An 18,555-nucleotide genomic window follows, 5' to 3' on the forward strand; every position below is an offset into this window, starting at 1 on the left:
TGCAAAACTTCAGTGATCACCTGGCCAGTGTGTGTGTCTGTGTTTACTGTATCTGCCTTCTGAAGCAGCAGCATAATCACATGATGTCATTGTGTTGCTAAGCTGTGTCATATTAAAATAAGGAATAGTGTATTTCATTGATCTTCAATTTAGGAATTAAAATTAAATGAACTATTATTCAAAACAGTTGCTGCAAAATATTAAATGAATAAATAAATATGTAGAAATATATCAAAACATTTCATATAAATAACAGTATTTCACAATATAACTATAATTGTATCATTCATCCAAAAAAATGCAACCTTTGTGTTCCAGAGACTAATATGAAATAAAATGCAAAATAAAATAATAACATAAACTGTTAAAAAACACAACATAACTATTGTTGTATTGCTGATGAAAATAAAATAAAATAAGCAGTTTTTACAGTTATATTTATTCAGTAATATATCCCAGTATTAAATCTATAAAATTAAATTAAATTACATTAAACATTTGATGAACTAGTTTAAATCATATTTTTTCTTTTATATAATACAGTAATAATAAATATAATAAAATAAAACATTTATTAAAATAGAAACGTTTTTTACAAATAATATTTCAGTAATATATAGTATTCATATAAAAAAAACTGAATAAATAAAATAAAGCATACGTTAAAATATATATTTTAGGATCGTATGTTTCTGTAATATATCCCAGTATAAATATATAAAATAAAATAAAACATTTGTTAAAATAGAAAAGTTTTTAAAATCATATTTTTCTTTAATATGTCCCAGTATTAACATAATAAAACAAAATAAAATAAAGATAAAATAAAACGTTTTTTTACAATTATATATTTTCAGTAACACAGCCCAGTATTAATAAATAAAACATACATTAAATATATTTTAAATTATATTTTTTCTGTAATATATCCCAGTATTAATCTATAAAATAAAACATCCGTTAAATATATTTTAAATTATATTTTTTCTGTATATATCCCAGTATTAATCTATAAAATAAAATAAAACATTCCGTTAAAATATATTTTAAATTATATTTTTTCTGTAATATATCCCAGTATTAATCTATAAAATAAAATAAAACATCCGTAAATATATTTTAAATTATATTTTTTTCTGTAATATATCCCAGTATTAATATATAAAATAAAATAAAACATCCGTTAAATATATTTTAAATTAATTTTTTCTGTAATATATCCCAGTATTAATATATAAAATAAATAAAACATTTGTTAAAATAGAAAAATTTTAGAATCATATAAAATAAATGTTTTTTTACAATTATACATTTTTCAGTAACATAGCCCAGTATTGGGCGACACGGTGGCGCAGTAGGTAGTGCTGTCGCCTCACAGAAAGAAGGTCGCTAGTTCGAGCTTCGATTTGGGGCAGTTGGCGTTCTTTTTCTGTAATATATCCCAGTATTAATATATAAAAAAAATAAAACATACGTTAAATATTTACGTTTAAATTACGTTTTAAATATATACGTTTTTAAGATCATATTTTTCTGTAATATATATCCCAGTATTAATATATAAAATAAATATGTTAAAATAGACTTTTAAAATCATTTTTTGTAATATATTGCAGTTTGAATATATAAAATAAAATAGCTTTTAAAATTATTTTAATATATCCCATTATTAATGTATAAAATAAATAAAACATATGTTAAAATAGAGTTTTAAATCATAGTTTTTCTGTAATAAAAATAAATTAAATGAAACAAAATAAAATAAAATCTAAAAAGTCACTATAGCTGTATTACAGACTTTTTTAAGAGGCCCTGTTGATCCAGAGACTTAAATAAAATTATTTAAAGCTAAATAATAATAATAATAATAATAATAATAATAAGCAACGCAGTGGCGCAGTAGGTAGTGCTGTCACCTCACAACAAGAAGGTCGCTGGTTTGAGCCTCGGCTGGGCCAGTTGGCGTTTCTGTGCGGAGTTTGCATGTTCTACCTGCGTTTGCGTGTGTTTCCTCCTAGTGCTCTGGTTTCCCCCACAGTCCAAGGACATGCAGTGCAGGGGAATTGGGTAGGCTAAATTGTCCGTAGTGTATGAGTGTGAGTTAGTGTGTATGGATGTTTCCCAGAGATGGGTTATGGCTGGAAGGGCATCCGCTATGTAAAACATATGCTGAATAAGTTGGCGGTTCATTCTGCTGCGGTGACCCCAGATTAATAAAGGGACTAAGCCGAAAAGAATATGAATGAATGATAATAATAATTATTATTATTAGTAGTAGTAGTAGTATACCGGTCATCTTTGATTGATTGGCTGATGAATGGATCAATTAATTGACTGATTCATTCTTTTCATTCATTCTTTTATCAACTCCCACTGAACATGCTGAAATGCATTCTCAGATTTCTTGGATGTGTTCTCTGTATACGGCCAAGACAAGTTACCTTGGGAGGTAACATAATTAAGACGCCAACCATTTGGAGCAGCCTGACATCAGGAGGAGTGCCTATAATGCCCTAAATCAGGAGGATTTGGCACACAGCTAATGTCTCTCTTTGTCCCTTAGACCTGTAAACTTCCTCATGACAGATTTGATAAACATCCCAACAGCACCACAAGTCATTTCCTCACAAGCTGTAAATACTGTATGAACTGAAGCACTCGCCAGCTCGCTCTCCGGTGGATTCTCAGCCAAATTTGTGCACTTCTCTGTTTAGAAACCTAATAAGATCACAGCATTTTGAGCTGTGGATCAACAAGCAGGGATTACATGTTCTTTATCTTCCATTTACTCAGCCGTTTTGTCTCTTCTGTAAGATTTTAAAGCAATGTCACTGGTTCAATGCTGGTTAAGCTGTATTGACAGCATCCGTGAGGGGCTGTCGATTACAACGCAAAGTCGTTTGGCTTCATCCCTCAGTTTGTAAAGACAAGCAAAAAATAAATTAAAAAGCATGTTAGCAGTAGCATACTAAGAGATACTGAGGTTTTGCACTAGCATGAACATTAAGAAAGAAACTGTTTTCATTGTATAGATATGCCTTATAATGCTAGAATGTACCAACCCTGACAATGAAAAACAGAATTCAGTAATATATTAATAGGCCAAAACATTATAAGCAAAGTACACGGAACAAAATCTTGGGTTACTGTTATTATTATTATTGTATTGTTGTGATTGTTGTTTAGTTTAGCTTAGTATAGCTTAGCTTAGCTTAGTTTAGTTTGGTCAAAGTTCCTTTAATTGTGTATTCTATGTATTCTATAGTCTTTGATTTAATTTAGTTTGGTTTTGTTTTGTTTGATGGACAGAACTATGTGTAGGTATAGTGTGTCCACTGACATGTTGGAGGGCCATAAACCCAACAAGTCTCATTTTTAAAATTTCCTGACGTTTAAATAGGATTCAAAACCCAGTGATTTTGAGGTTCACCACAAGGTGATGTACGTAGGAGTGTGGTTTTCCCCACCCATCGAATTTATTGACAGAAGAAGAAGCTAATTTGGATTTAAAGCCACAGGCTACAAAAACAGCTACATAGTCCTCTGACATTAAATTGGGCAGATTTAACATTCTATAATAAATAATCTCATGGGTATTTTGAGCTGAAACTTTACAGACACATTCTGGAGACACCAAAGGATTATTTAACATCATGTAAAAGTGGTAGAATAGGTGCCCTTTAATGTTTGTTTAATATTTCATTTTGCAATGTAATATAAGAACAATATTGTTATTTTTTTGATGAATAGCAGGACATTTATTTTGAAATGGTTTTTGTAACATTTGTGTATGCCAAGATTGAAATTGTAAGTATTTTAATGTGGAATAAAAATATAAATTTTGTAAGTAGCTGAACACAAAATCCCAACAGCACCACAAGTCATTTCCTCACAAGCGGAATAAATGTGGAATAAAAATATAAATTTTGCAAGTAGTTGAACACAAAATCAACAACCCTCCTGCTGTGAAATTTTAATTACTTTTCTAATTACTTTTTATCATTTAAATGATGTTTAAAATAACAAGGATATTCTTTCACTATTCATTTATTCATTAATTTTCTTTTCGGCTTAGTAAATAAATTAATAATTTCCCTTTGTTAATCTGGGGTCGCCACAGCGGAATGAACCGCCAACTTATCCAGCATTTGTTTTACGCAACGGATGCCCTTCCAGCTGCAACCCATCTCTGGGCAACATCCAAGCACACTCATTCACACTCATACAGTATGGACAATTTAGCCAGCCCAATTCACCTGTACCGCATGTCTTTGGGACTGTGGGGGAAACTGGAAGCACCCGGAGGAAACCCACCCGAACGCAGGGAGAACATGGAAACTCCACACAGAAACGCCAACTGACTCAGCCGAGGCTCGAACCAACGATCTTCTTGCTGTGAGGCGACAGCACTACCTTTATTTATTTATTTTATTATAATTTTTTTATTTGTCTATTTATTATTTAGCTTGGTTGGATTTAAAAAAAAAACAAAATATTACATATTGTCAGCATAGCAAAGTCAAAATAATATATAACCTATATATAATAATTATTATGTTTAAAAATCTGTTTTAAAACAGTACTTAAAATATCTAAAAACAAATAACGCCTTCAACTGTAAGTTAAATATTTCCCATATATTCTATAACATTTTAATATTTTCCCTAAAAAATTTTAATTGCTCAGAATAAGAAATGTTTTAATTAGTTTTGATTGAAAATCAGAATATTCTCTAACACTTATTCCACAACACTGAAATTGAAACACTGAAAAAATTAATATAAACGAATGAAAAAAACATTGTATTTTTCTTGTTTTAGCAAAAGCAATTGCTAAACAAGACAACATTTGAATCTAAAATCTGTAAGAAATGTCATCAGTAGTTTACAGAATCAAACACATAAATGCAAATCCAGAGAATTTTCAAGAGATCTTTTTTCTTTCTCCCTCTTGAAAAAGATACAAACACCGAAACAGAACATTCCGCAGCAAATGACAAAACTTTTTCAGACAGAATATTCAATCAGAGGAGCCATTTTGTCAGGCCATTTCTATCACCCGAATGCAAATCAGCATGAGAAATGAGAGAGGAATGCTGTGAGCTGTGTGTGTCTGCAGCTTCATGAGAAATGCAGGAGTTTGGGGAGAAAGAGACTCATTAGCAGGACGTCTCCACACTTCACAGCCGTCTCGCCCCTCCAGCTGTGATTCCTCTACAGAAATCATATGCTCACTGACACACACAGTTTAATGCTGTCCAGCAGGTGTGAAGAAACCTCCATTTACACTGACTAGCAGGAAAGAAGTGACCTCGAAACAGCCGAGCGAAGCCAGAAAGACAGAGACATGACAGAAAAAGAGACCTTTGGAGCTGTTATAATGTAAATACCAAACACTGTACCATCTTAAACTGTCCCTGGGCTTCTTTGTCAAACAGGAGGTCTTGTCTCAAGTGGTTTAATCCACTCTGATCTCGAGAGGAAACATAACTATTTTATGTTTTATCAATTTAGTGGCTAATTGGTACATATTGAATTCAGTCATACGAAAATGTATGATTTTTAAAAGGAGGCACTAGGCTTGAGCGGTAATCCGGTCATATGGCATACCGCGGGATATAAAAATAGCAATGGTATCATTTTCAATACCAATATACTGTCATAAAAACAACGCACTTATATAGGAGACAAGTATTAAATATTATTTAATTGATGCCTAAAATGCGTATGTGTGATTGTCATCACGGTGAGGTAAGATGGCGAGTCGTGCACCAAGTGGATCGAAAAAGAACACAACCTATGCAGTTTGGCAGTATTTTGGGTTTCGACCGAACAAGAAGGGAGACGTTGTAAATACAAACTAGAGGTCTGCATTCCCGCTGCTGTACCGTGGGAGCTGACCAGATTTTTTGCGGTGCGGGAATAAATTTCCGAATAAAGCGCAGGAGCGGTCAGTAACTCTGGTGTAATTTGAACGGGAGGGGGGCGGTTTAACAATATCACTCTCAAGTGAGCGAGCACGCATCTGTTTATGTGTGTGTGTGTGTGTGTGTGTGTGTGTGTGTGTGTGTGTGTGTGAATGAGAGAGAGCGTGATTCTGTGTGTCGCTTGTTTGATGCTGTCTATGTGTGTGTGTGTGTGTGTGTGTGTGTGTGTGTGTGTGTGTGTGTGTGTGTGTGTGTGTCTTATACAGACAGCTTGTTATAGGCTGTCTGGACTCTGTATCATCTAGCTGGGTGGTTTTTGGTTTTGCTCTTCTGTTCGCGGAACACATCACATCACTGTGTTGACTTTCTTTGCAGGTGTTTTGTTTTCGGAATGCGTACTTTAACGTACAAGTCATGTGTTGCGGACCTCTTGGCCAGGTCACCCTTGTAAATGAGATCTTGATCTCAATGGGTTTTTTATCTGGTTAAATAAAGAAACATACAAAAAAAAAGTAGCTAAACCTCGCTCATTCTGAGGCAGGGAGCCGGCAGACATGCAACAACTTTATTCATATTCTTATCGTTGGTGTCAGCCACGGCGAGGGGTATGCGACCGTGTGAAGGCTGCGCCGGAGCATACGTGTGCACTTGACGCAGAATTATAAAACAGCAACAAGTTGGCATGAGATATCGTTAATTTACAGTTGTCTCATTGATTGGTAAAAAATAAGTTGCCTTCATAATCGTTAATCAAATACCATAACCTTCCCTGCTTCTTCAAAATGTTTTTTTTACACACATGGGATGCACATGGGCGGAGCTATCAGTGTATGTCTCGTGTCTGCCCTGATTATATGCATTTGTCAGTCGTTCATCAGTATTACCAATATTCATCTTCCAACACTGTAAAAAAATGCTGGGTTCCACACAATTCATTCATGTTGTCCCAACACAAATCGATTGTTACCTTAACACGTTTAACAAACTTATGTAAATTGAACAAAAATTAAGTTGTCCCAATGAAATGTCAAGAATTGTGTTGTTTCAGCTCATTTTAAATAAGTAGTTTGAACAAGCAATATATATTTTTTTGAGTGACAATCAAATCCGTTTTCAATAAATGAAATCATGCACCACCCTACTTTCCTTTTTCACATTTTTTTAGGATTGTTTCAATTGGATGTACACTCAAAAGTAACTTTTGCTGCTTGTTTAAACTATTTATTTAAAACAAGTTGAAACAACACAGTTCCACAGTTCTTAAGTTTTTTTTTTTTGTGGGACAACTTAATTGTTCTATGTGCAATCTAGGGCTGTGCAATTAATAGAAAATCCGATTTCGATTTCGACTTCGAGTTCTAATGATTATGAAAAACCATTAATCGAGATAAACGATTATTACATCATATACCGCACCATTTCCAGTAGTACACATTTGTTGCTCTTCAAAGCTCAGTTCCACGTGAACATTACTAAAAGAATGTAACTGTAATGTAACGTTTGCAGCAAGGGATACGCATCATTCATTGATGAACATTCGAATCATTCATGTTAAAAGCTGCGAACGGGCCGCATGCTTCTGGTGTGTGTGTGTGTGTGCGCTTAGCTCGGAGACGAGCGGAGCACACACATCTTTAATGGTCGCGGTGTTAGTAAATATTCATATTAACCCTCATTTGTGTAATAAACAAATCAGTTGAGAGGCAAAAGACATGTGAAAGTGAAACCATATCAGAACCGCACTATTCTTAAAGTGACAGCGCAATATTCCTGCTGCCGCCTGTTTTTATTATGAATCAAACAACAAATGGAGAAAGGCATCCCTCACTGCTCTGACTGAAAGACTTGAAGTTTTTTTTTCTTACAGTGAGATGCTTAAAAGCACAGTTTGTTTCATATTTTTATTCTATTGTATTTATTTCCCTTTCCTTATTTACAGGGATGAAAATAACTGCATATATACAGCTGAAGGCAGAATTATTAGCCCTGCTGAATTATTAGCGACCCCTTCCCCCAAATTCTGTTTGATGCAAAGATTTATTTTCAGCCCATTTTTAAACATAACAGATTTACTAACTCATTTCTAATAACTGATTTCTTTTATCTTTGCTATGATGTAAAGTACATTATATTTTACTAGATATTTTTCAAGATACTAGTATTCAGCTTAAAGTGACATTCAAAGGCTTGATTAGGGTAATTAGGCAAGTCCTTGTATAACAGTAGTTTCTTCTGCAGACAATCAAAAATATATATTGCTTAAAGGGGCTAATATATTGACCTTAAAAAGATATTAAAAACTGCTTTTATTCTAGCCAAAATAAAACAAAATAAGTTTTCTCCAGAAGAAAATATATTATAGGAAATACTGTGAAAAATTCCTCTGTCAAACATACTTTGGGAAATATTTATATTTATAAAAAAATTCACAGGAGGGCGAATAATTTTGACTTCAACTGATAATCGTGATTACAAATATGACCAAAATAATCGTGATTATGATTTTTCCCATAATCGAGCAGCCCTAGTGCAATCCACTAGATTTGTAAAAACAATGAAGTTAACTTAATTGATCTCTGTTACAGAGATCTATTACAGTATATGTTAGTGCTGTTTCGATTTTGATCTCTAACGATTATGAAAAACATTAATTGAGATAAAACGATTATTACATCATATACCGCCTCTTTTCCAGTTGTACACATATGTTTCTCTGCAAAGCTCAGTTTCACGTGAAAATGACTAAAAGCATGTACTGTGATGTAAGTTTTGCAGCACGGGATGTGCATCATTTATTGATGAACATTCGAATCATTCATGTTTTTAAACGCACGAAAGAGATCACAAAGTCATCTTAATGTGAGCACGCAATATTCCTGCTGCCGACTGCTTTTATCATTAATCAAACAACAAATGGACAAAATCACTCACTGCTCTTGACTGAAGGACTTCTGTAGCTATAATTAAAGTTTTTTTTCTCACAGTAAAAATGCTTAAAGCACAGTTTGTTTTAATATTTTGGATTCTATTGTATTTATTTGCCTTTCCTTATTTACAGTAAGGAAAACAACTGTATATATACAGTCGCAGTCAGAATTATTAGTCCTCCTGAATTATTAGCGACCCTTTTCCCCCAATTTCTGTTTAACAGAGAGAAGATTTTTTCAACACATTTCTAAACATAATAGTTGTAATAACTCATTCCTAATAACTGATTTCTTTTATCTTTGCTATGATGACAGCACATAATATTTTACTAGATATATTTTAAGGATACAAGCATTCATTTAAACTTTTTATTTAACAATATAGATCCTATATAGATTCTATATAGATCCTAAAGAACTGTATGCTTCTCAAGCTCTTTGATGAGTGTCATTCATGTCTTTTAGGGTGTATTTGCAAATATTTGCTGCATTTCTTAATCATTTAAGTTCATTTGATGGACTATATAAAATGGATATTATAAAAATATGGATATTACTGATGAATTTATTGGGTACAATTGCTACTTTTTACAGTCATTCATTGTGTTTTTGGTCATTATCAATGCACTGTCACTTTAATTAAGCGCGACCCAAAATAGACCCAGCACTGAAAACTATTGTGGCACTGTTGCTTCATTAGCATCGCTCATGCTCCGCACTCAGGCGCTGCTTCAGCAAAAATATTATTTGTTATTCTCGAAAAGAGGAAGCGGCTTCTTGTCAGTGGGCGTTTCTGTGTGGACTTTGCATGTTCTCCCTGCGTTCGCATGGGTTTCGTCCGGGTTGCTCTCCGGTTTCCCCTCCACATGTGAATAAGTGAATTAGGAAGGCTAAATTGTCCGTAGTGTATGAGTGTGAGTGAGTGTATGGATCTTTCCCAGAGATGGTTGCGGCTGGAAGGGCATCCGCTGCGTAAACATGTGCTGGATAACTTGGGGGTTCATTCCGCTGTGGCGACCCCGGATTAATAAAGGGACTACGTCCAAAAGAAAATGAATGAATGAATGATATTTAATACAGTGTTTCAATAAATTTCAAGTACTTTTGAACACTGACTCAACAGAGTATCTGTGCTTGATTGTGTACTTCATCCTCCACTGCTGCTCAAAGAAGCCATTTCGTACAAAACAGTTTATATTTGCACTTAGATGTTACAGTACAAGCACTTATCTATGTTACATTGTTTTAGATAATATTTAGTAACTTGTTTTAAGTCTAATGAAGACAAACACAGCAATGTTCACGTGGACCCTCAGAAAAGCCATCTCGTACATATACTAGAGTAGAACGACCACAAGATGGCAGCCTAACTTCATATTCAAAGTATACAGTCTCAAAGGTATTAATACTCCTGTGATGGTTTCATATTACCATTTTTTTATGAGTACTGTCCTTAAAATTTATTATTGTTTAAATAAATATTAAATATAAATACTTTCATATAAATACATTAATAAATAAACAAATACATATGTCAATATATATCAGAGACAAGAAAAAGATGACATTGTCTACTGCTTCTGTTGCCGCTCAATTTGATACGATATGGGATCTTTAAATGTTATTTTTACTGAATTTGTGCATGTATTTCTAATCACTTTATTTTGTTTTGTTATATTTTGTTCTATACAGTTTTGTTTTGTTTTGTTTTTGAGGCAGGACCTCCCATTTGACACTTTAACCCCAAACACTCACATCAAAGTCAAACAAAACACCAAAAAGCCACTACAAACATTTATAAAAGGCTTCCTAATAAACCAACACATCAAACATCAAAAGGATTTAAACATTGGAAAAGCAGTACACAGATTGCATGGCATTGCAGCTGGAGTGAGGCGACTGCATAAGCGATAAGCAAAATTTGACCCTTTAATGTAACTCACATCAAACTCATTGAGCGCGGCGGCCAGCTCCTCCGATGCCAGCGTGCCCGTGCTTCTCATCAGTGGGTGAGGTGGCCTGGGCAGAGCTGAGATGCCCCCGATGGCCTCCTGAACCTGTTTGAAGACGTAGTCCCTGTTGGCACGTGTAGCTGCCACATCAGGGTGGCGCAGAAAGGATGCCTGGGAGGCAGTGTAGAGCATGGTGGCATTCTTCTTTAAAGCCCCTCGAGCCGCTGCCATCTCATCTCTGCACTGAGGGTCCTTCAGCTCCTGACACACACAAATATATATACTTTAGAAGGAAGCTTATTTTCACCCTTCACATGATACATGTGAATCCCCTTGCTATGTAAAATTAGTTTCTGAATGTTAATTGAAAATAATTCATAATTTCTGGGGAAAATTTTTTTGATTTTAAACACAGGATGACAAAAAGCTAGAAAAAAAGTAGACAAATAATTGTGCAAACATGACAAAAATGTAACTATTTCACTTAAATGCTGACCCAGCGAGTAACTTGATATCAGAACTTAAAAAAAAGGCCTGATCTCATAAGGAAACTTAACTACTTTACGTTTTGTCAGTTTAGAGGCTAATACGAATGAGTTAGTCGTATGAAAATGTGCGATTACAAAAAGGAGGTGTGGCACCCAACCCCACTCCAAAACCCAACCGTCATTAGGAGATAAGCAAATCCTACTAAATTGTCTGAATGAGATTGTATGAATTCATACAAATTAGCCACTACATCAAAAAGTTACGAATTGCCACATGACTGTGTTGCAAAAAAACACATTAAAATGCAAATCAATGTTGTCAATTGACTACGTGATGTCAAAACGACATTAAATTGCCATCTAACACTGGCATCAAAAACACAGTCCTGGCCACAGTACTGTAATTGATTTTTGACGTATATTTGAAGCCAATGTAAGATGTAAAATTTATGTTGTTTTAACATCAAGGTATGCATTGTAGGGATATAAAATCCAGTGTAAATTTAGAATTTCAGATGAGTACAACTTTTCCTATGTTATAATAATTTTTGTGTCATTATTGTGATGGTTAAAAGTGCATCAGTCTGCAGATGTCAAATGGACGTCAAGTTTCTGACATTAAATCGAGTTGCATTATTGTTACTGTTTTTATTTATTTATTTATTTGTTTGTTTGTTTATTTATTTATTTTCTGTTCTCTTCTTTTTCTGTTTTGTGAAGTTTGGGGCAGGACCCTCCTGTTTAGACACTTTAACCCCAGACACTGATGTCAAACACAAACAAAGGACCACAAACCCACAATATTTACAAAGTAAATCACCACAAACATGTCAAGTTTTTGACATCAAAACGATTTGCATTCCTTGACGTTTTTTTAATGTCAGTTCTGTTAATTCGTTTTTAGCTTTATTTATTGATTATTGATTGACTGATTGATTGATGATTGATTGATTGATTGATTGATTTCTGTTCTCTTCTCTTCTGATTCTTGTGAGTTCGGGGCAGGACCTTTTGTTTGACACTTTAACCCCAGACACCGATATCAAAGTCAAACAAAACACCAAAGAGTCACAGTATTTACAAAGCAAATCACCACAGACATTTACAGTATCCAGTGTAAATTTGGAATTTCAGGTGAATAAAACTGTTCTTTTATTATAATTATTTTTGTGTCTTCATTTTGGTGGTCAAAGGGTGTCAAATAGATGTCAAGTTTTTGACATCAGATCGATTTGCATTATTTGACGTGTTTTTTTATGTCATGCTTGATGTCAGTTCGATATTGTTTTGACATGAAGGTGCCTGCTAGGAATTGTACAATCTGTGCTAGTTTAAATCAATATTTGTTGGCTTGACGTTCATACCTACATAGATATATGTTGTTTATAACCATAATATTTTATGGTTTAAATAATAGTTGTCTCATATGTGTAATTGTGTAATGTGTTATACCCATTCATATTTGCTTATTTTCTCTTATTATGTTTTGATAGTGTAAACAAATCAATAATGAAATATTTATATTATTATATAATTATTATTATTATTGCATTATATAATAATGTATATATCATCAACAAAAATGTGTAATGTTTAATAATACCTGCTGTCTGCGAGCAGCAACATAGTTGAGTTTGACCATCTCTTTCCCAAACTCCTTAAAACGGTTGGCCAAGTCCTGTTCGTTGGTGGCATTCTTAACAGCTTCTAGAGCTTCTTCCACCTGGAAACACACACACACACACACACACACACAAGATGCTATGAACATAATTCATAAAATAAAACACAGTATAAAGTTCCTTAAAGCACTTCAACTTTATGCGGTTGAGTGATGCTTCACTTTTGTAGTGCTTATTATTGGCTCTCCTGGGGCACATTTAATGTAAATCCTGACAGTTTTCAGTCTCCATAATGAGACAAGCGGAAGAACAGGGAGGTGTTGTATCCCTTGTGGGACATCTAAAAGTTTCTCAGCCACATCCTACACTATAAAAGTTCTTCTTTCACAACCATTAACTTTCACAGATCTTAGCTTTTCAAATTTGTTTAGTGATTATATAACAGATGCCGCTGGGCAAAAAAAAAAAATTATAATAATAAAAACTAAATAAAAATGTTAAGTTAAAAAAGGGAAGGTGTATCTTGCCATTGTGCTAGTAAGAAAAAAAAAAATGAAAGAAAACAAAATAACATAACTAGAAGCAAAGAACTAACTATATAAAATAGTATGAAAATTAAGTTAGAAGATTAAATTCAGCTACTCTCAAATAGTTCTATATACAACACAAAAATATAAATGTAAAAATATAAGCTTAACTGATAACCAGAGGCAACAGAAGTGATATTGGATTGTGTTGTTCATGCAATTTCATTTAAAAGAAGTAAGATATGCCAGGAGAATGTTGCTTCAGCAATCTGTTCCATGCAAATAGACGGCATGACTGAAGATAAAAGGCTCTGCTATAATAGATATAACTTTTCTGTGCCCTTGAAATAAAGGCAGATACAGTATGCCTCCTTGGATATATAAACGTTTAAGAGGCAGGTTTGACTTGTTCTGACCCGGTGAACAGAGAAAAGCTGTGAATGCCAGCTACAGAGATAATATAATAAGCAAAGAGCCATAAAATAAGAATTTTTTTAATGTAATTAAATAAAACTAAACAAAAAAAATCTAATAAAAATAAATAAATAAAACTGAATCTAAAGGCAAAGCAGAGCATATACATTGTTAAGATAAAACTGTCAAATATGATTTTAATTCTTACAATTATACACTTTTTATTGTTAATGAATCATTAACTTTAGGTTTAGATATTGGGTAGGATTAGGGATGTAGAATAAGATTTGATTTTAGCTCCTAATTTTTTGCTTATAAATAGTTATTAAGGTAGCAGTTGGGTTTAGGTATTGGGCAGGATTTGGGATGCAGAATAAGATCTTGCAGAATATCTAGTTTAAAAGTACACATAAACAGCCAACATCTTAATAATAGGCAAGGAATGAGCCACTAGTTAATAGTGAGAAGTGTTACAGATAAAACAAACTCAAAAACGTAATAATAAAACATCAAAGTAATAAAAAAAAAAAACAGAGGGATTTTTTTTTCTGAACCAAAACAAGGAAAAAAAAACTATTAAAACAAAAAGCATATGAGAGGAGCATCGAAACAAAATTAAAAATAAAACAATTGTAAAAAAAAATAAATAAATAAATAAACAACTGATTTGTATTTTCCTGAACCAAAACGAACACAAAGAAATCCATGAATAAAAATGACCAATCAACACCAATCAAAACAAAGAGCAAAAGAGAATCAAAACGAAACAAAAAAAACAACAACTGTAAAACAAATCAATAAAAACGGGATTTATTTTTCCTGAACCAAAACAAAAACAAATAAATAAATAAAACAAAAACAAACAACCAAATCAATAACAATTAAAACAAAAAAGTAAATTAGAGGAGCATCAAAGCAAAACAAAAAAATGAAAACATATGTAAAACAAAAACAAAAAAACAAACAAACAAAAAAAATATGGATTAGTTTATTTTCCTGAACAAAAACAAAACAAACAAATCAATAAATAATAATGAGAAAAAACCCCAATCAAACAAAATCAAATGAGAGGAGAATCGAAATAATACAAAAAATAAAACTACCAAACAATTGTAAAAAGAACTTGATTTTATTTCCTAAACCAAACAAACAAATCAATAAATAAAAAAGCAAAACAAAAGCAAATGAGAGGAACATTCAAACAAACAAAAAAATAAAACAATTGTAAGACAACAATAAAACAAAATTGGGATTTTTTTTAGATCCAAAACAAACACAAACAACAAAATAAATAAAACAAAAACAACAAAAACTAAAAGCACAACATTCAAAACAAAAAACAAATGAAAGGAGCATCAAAAAAAGGGAGGGGGGGGGGGGGGCGTATTTGTTTTTTCCTGAACTCAAACAAAAACAAACAAATTAATAAGTAAAACGAAAACAACAAAAAGAAAATACACCAATAAAAAACCAAATGCAAACGAGTGGAGCAGCAAAACAAATAAAACAATAAAAACAAAATTAAAAAACAATAACAAATAAAACAAATAAAACAAAACATACTAAAACACAAGAAAGTTATTAAAAATTATTTTAAAAAATCAACTGTGTACAAGAATAAGAGAACATACGATCTTGAGGTGAGCCAGGAGCCTCATGACATCAGCCATATCAGCCAGGATGAGCAGGCGGGTGACGGCAGAGAGCAGGGCCCGAGCAGCACGGACCATAGTGCCCCGTTTCACAGAGGAGCAGGGATCATCCGCAAACTCTGAGGACGCCACGCGCATCGTATCACCTTCAACCACAAAAAGACAAAAAACAACATAAGTTATGCGATACATCACAAAGCAAAACTTCATATCTAGCAAGTCGGGATTTTAACTGGGAACCAAATAAAGCTGTTCGGACATGTCAATGGATTATTAATAGCTGTGCATCTGTTTACCAGTGAAACAAACTGCAAGCACAGGCAAGATTTCCCAGAGTTCATTAAAGAAACAGCACACTTAGGAAAAAAGCAGTGCTGCTGTCTGGAAAACAATGTGCCAGTTTTGTATCAAACTTACTGTTGATGAAACACAGCGCAGTGCATTATGCAACTTTTAAAAAAACTTCACAACTTTGAATGTAAAAGTTAAAGGTGCAGTAGGTGATTGCCTTCAGAAACATTTTTTGTTGTGCTGTTTGAAAGTCTCTTCACATTCCAATAGTACTGATTAAAGTAAATTATCTAAATGTATTTATATGTATCTTATATTCTGGGTAAGGCATAAGACTAAAAAATGTTCATCCAATTAAATATTGTCGGGCCGACATCTCCCATAATTCCGATAAGTAGCTCAAACTGTAGCTGCATTCCAAATGGCACACTATACACTATGCACTTACACACTCGTTGAGTGCTTGAAGTGTCCAACCTTCCACACTTCATTTTACAGGTTGAATGAGTGCATCATCCAGGACAGGTATTTGATGTTACTGTATATAATAGAATAACTATCAGACATGAAACACCTGGGATCAGGACAGGTATCTGATGTTACTGTATATAATAGAATAACTATCAGACATGAAACACCTGGGATCAGGACAGGTATTTGATGTTAACTAATATAAAAGTGATCATACACGAAACACCCGAGATCAGGACAGGTATCTGATGTTACTGTATATGATATATATAAAGTATTTGACACAAAACCCCTGGGATCAGGACAGGTATAACAGTATTAATGTAATCTGAGAGGTCTCGTAAGTTACTTTGTTTAATATAGAATACACTAACTCCACATGAAACACCTGCGATCAGGACAGTTATTTTAAAGTACTGCATATAAAAAGGCATTGGGACACGAAACCCCTGCGATCACGTACAGGTGTCTCAAACAAACAGCTGTTTTCACAATCTGCGAAAAAATTCACAGATAGGTCACGCCCATCCAATGACGTAATAGCGATTACGCTGTACTGAAACCCCCAACATTATGAAGCTGCAGGCCCGGAGACCCAACCGCACGCTCAGACCTGCACGCTCAAAACGGCTAGACCTGCACTTCCAGACCTTCCAGTGCCACCTGCTGTTTGAAAGATCGACTGACCTGAATTCAGCTGCTTATAAATTTTAACTTGAACTATTTTTCTACTATAAAATATTACGCTATGATTGAATACATTATTATATAAATTATTAACATACTAGATTTTGATTTAATGCAATATTTCTGTTGTATTTTTATTAATTGTATTTGTAAATAGATATTGTTCAGTTACCTCAATATTTTTTATTGTTTTTTTTTTTATCATTTATCACTGTTTGTATTGAGTAGAGGGCATAAATATTATCTTCATATACAATACATTTCTTCACATACAATAAATTATAGTACTCTGGGTCATTTTCTCACAACAAACTTTATTTTTGTGTACTTTTTCATTAGGTTCTACAAATCATCAAGCTGTAAACAATGCAGAGAAAATGGTGAAAAATAATAATTGGATTAATGATAATGTTTTTACGTAGAAAACAACATCAAATAAAATAAATGCTTTACATTCTTGTTGAGGAGAGTTTTCATTTCTCGAGCAAAAAACTGGAAATTTCTGCAGCCTTTGGTGCACTGTGTTAGTGTTGGCAGAGACCACCCTTTTTTAATTGTAATATCAATCTGGGCAAAAAATACACAAGTCACAAGCAAATTATTATTGCTTTAAACTAAGAGAGCTCATATTGTAAATTCTATGCAGATTAACTGATATTTTGATTTTCAAAAAACTTATTTGTAATCATTTACAGAACTTATTAATAATTGATAACTGTTATTGTGTCACTGTTACTGTCTTTGGTAGCACTTTCAGATAAATAATACTATAATAGCTGTAGACCTACATCGCACTAAAATATCTTTCAAATAATAATTGCATTATGTATTAAACATTTTTTTCACATTTTTCTATTTTGCCAGAAAACATTGCTGGAAAATTGTCCAAGAATGATACAATAACACCGAAAATAAGAGCAAGCTGTAAATATCATAAAATAATACCATCGTTTGGCACTGATTTTGACCAAATCAAACACTGAAATAATTGTTTGTTAGTGTAATATTTTACACCACATTGATTTATGCTTAAAACCTGTTAATTTGCAGGAATCGCTTTAATAATCAATAATCTTACTGGCGTGTCTGATGTTGCTACTTGCTAGAAAGTGCTTGTCTGAGCGTGCAGTTTGGTCTCCGTACCTGCCGCATCACCCAACCCAACAGCAGGTGGCACTGTCTGAGAAAACGATAGGTCTGTACGTGCAGGTCTGTGCGTGCAGGTCTGAGCGTGCGGTTGGGTGTCCGGGCCTGCAGCTTCACCTTACTCGAAACCCCTGGAATAAAAAAAAGTGCCTGCCGAGCGAGATCGGTGTTCAAGTCGCATCGGTGCTGCCTCGATATCAAGAACTCATCCGGAAAGTTTCACGCGTCCTCCGTTCTTGCGGTATTGGAACTGAACTTTGGCAGCTGATGATGACTACACGAGAACGCAAGGCCGCTGAAGAACGCAGACACAGCCAAAGTTATCAAACATGAGCGCCGATACCCCCGCCCCCTCCGCTACGTGAGCAAAGCAGCGGTCGGTGAGTGCGTGAAGTGTCCAAACATTCCACACTTCATTTTACCGGTTGAATGAGTGCATCATCCAGGTAATT

General features: G+C 33.7%; 1 protein-coding gene across 1 annotated transcript in view; it reads right to left on the reverse strand.

Moving 5' to 3' along the window:
• ctnna2 (catenin (cadherin-associated protein), alpha 2) overlaps window positions 1-18,555 on the reverse strand; it is an 845,686-nt gene that overhangs the window by 669,966 nt on the left and 157,165 nt on the right. The window contains 5 exon segments of the mRNA XM_056456768.1: window positions 10,797-10,826; window positions 10,828-10,883; window positions 10,886-11,066; window positions 12,897-13,016; window positions 15,488-15,654. Coding sequence (XP_056312743.1) covers window positions 10,797-10,826; window positions 10,828-10,883; window positions 10,886-11,066; window positions 12,897-13,016; window positions 15,488-15,654 — 554 coding nt within the window.

The sequence above is a fragment of the Danio aesculapii genome, chromosome 1 (genome assembly GCF_903798145.1).
Source record: "Danio aesculapii chromosome 1, fDanAes4.1, whole genome shotgun sequence".
In the NCBI taxonomy this organism is placed as follows: Eukaryota; Metazoa; Chordata; class Actinopteri; order Cypriniformes; family Danionidae; genus Danio; species Danio aesculapii.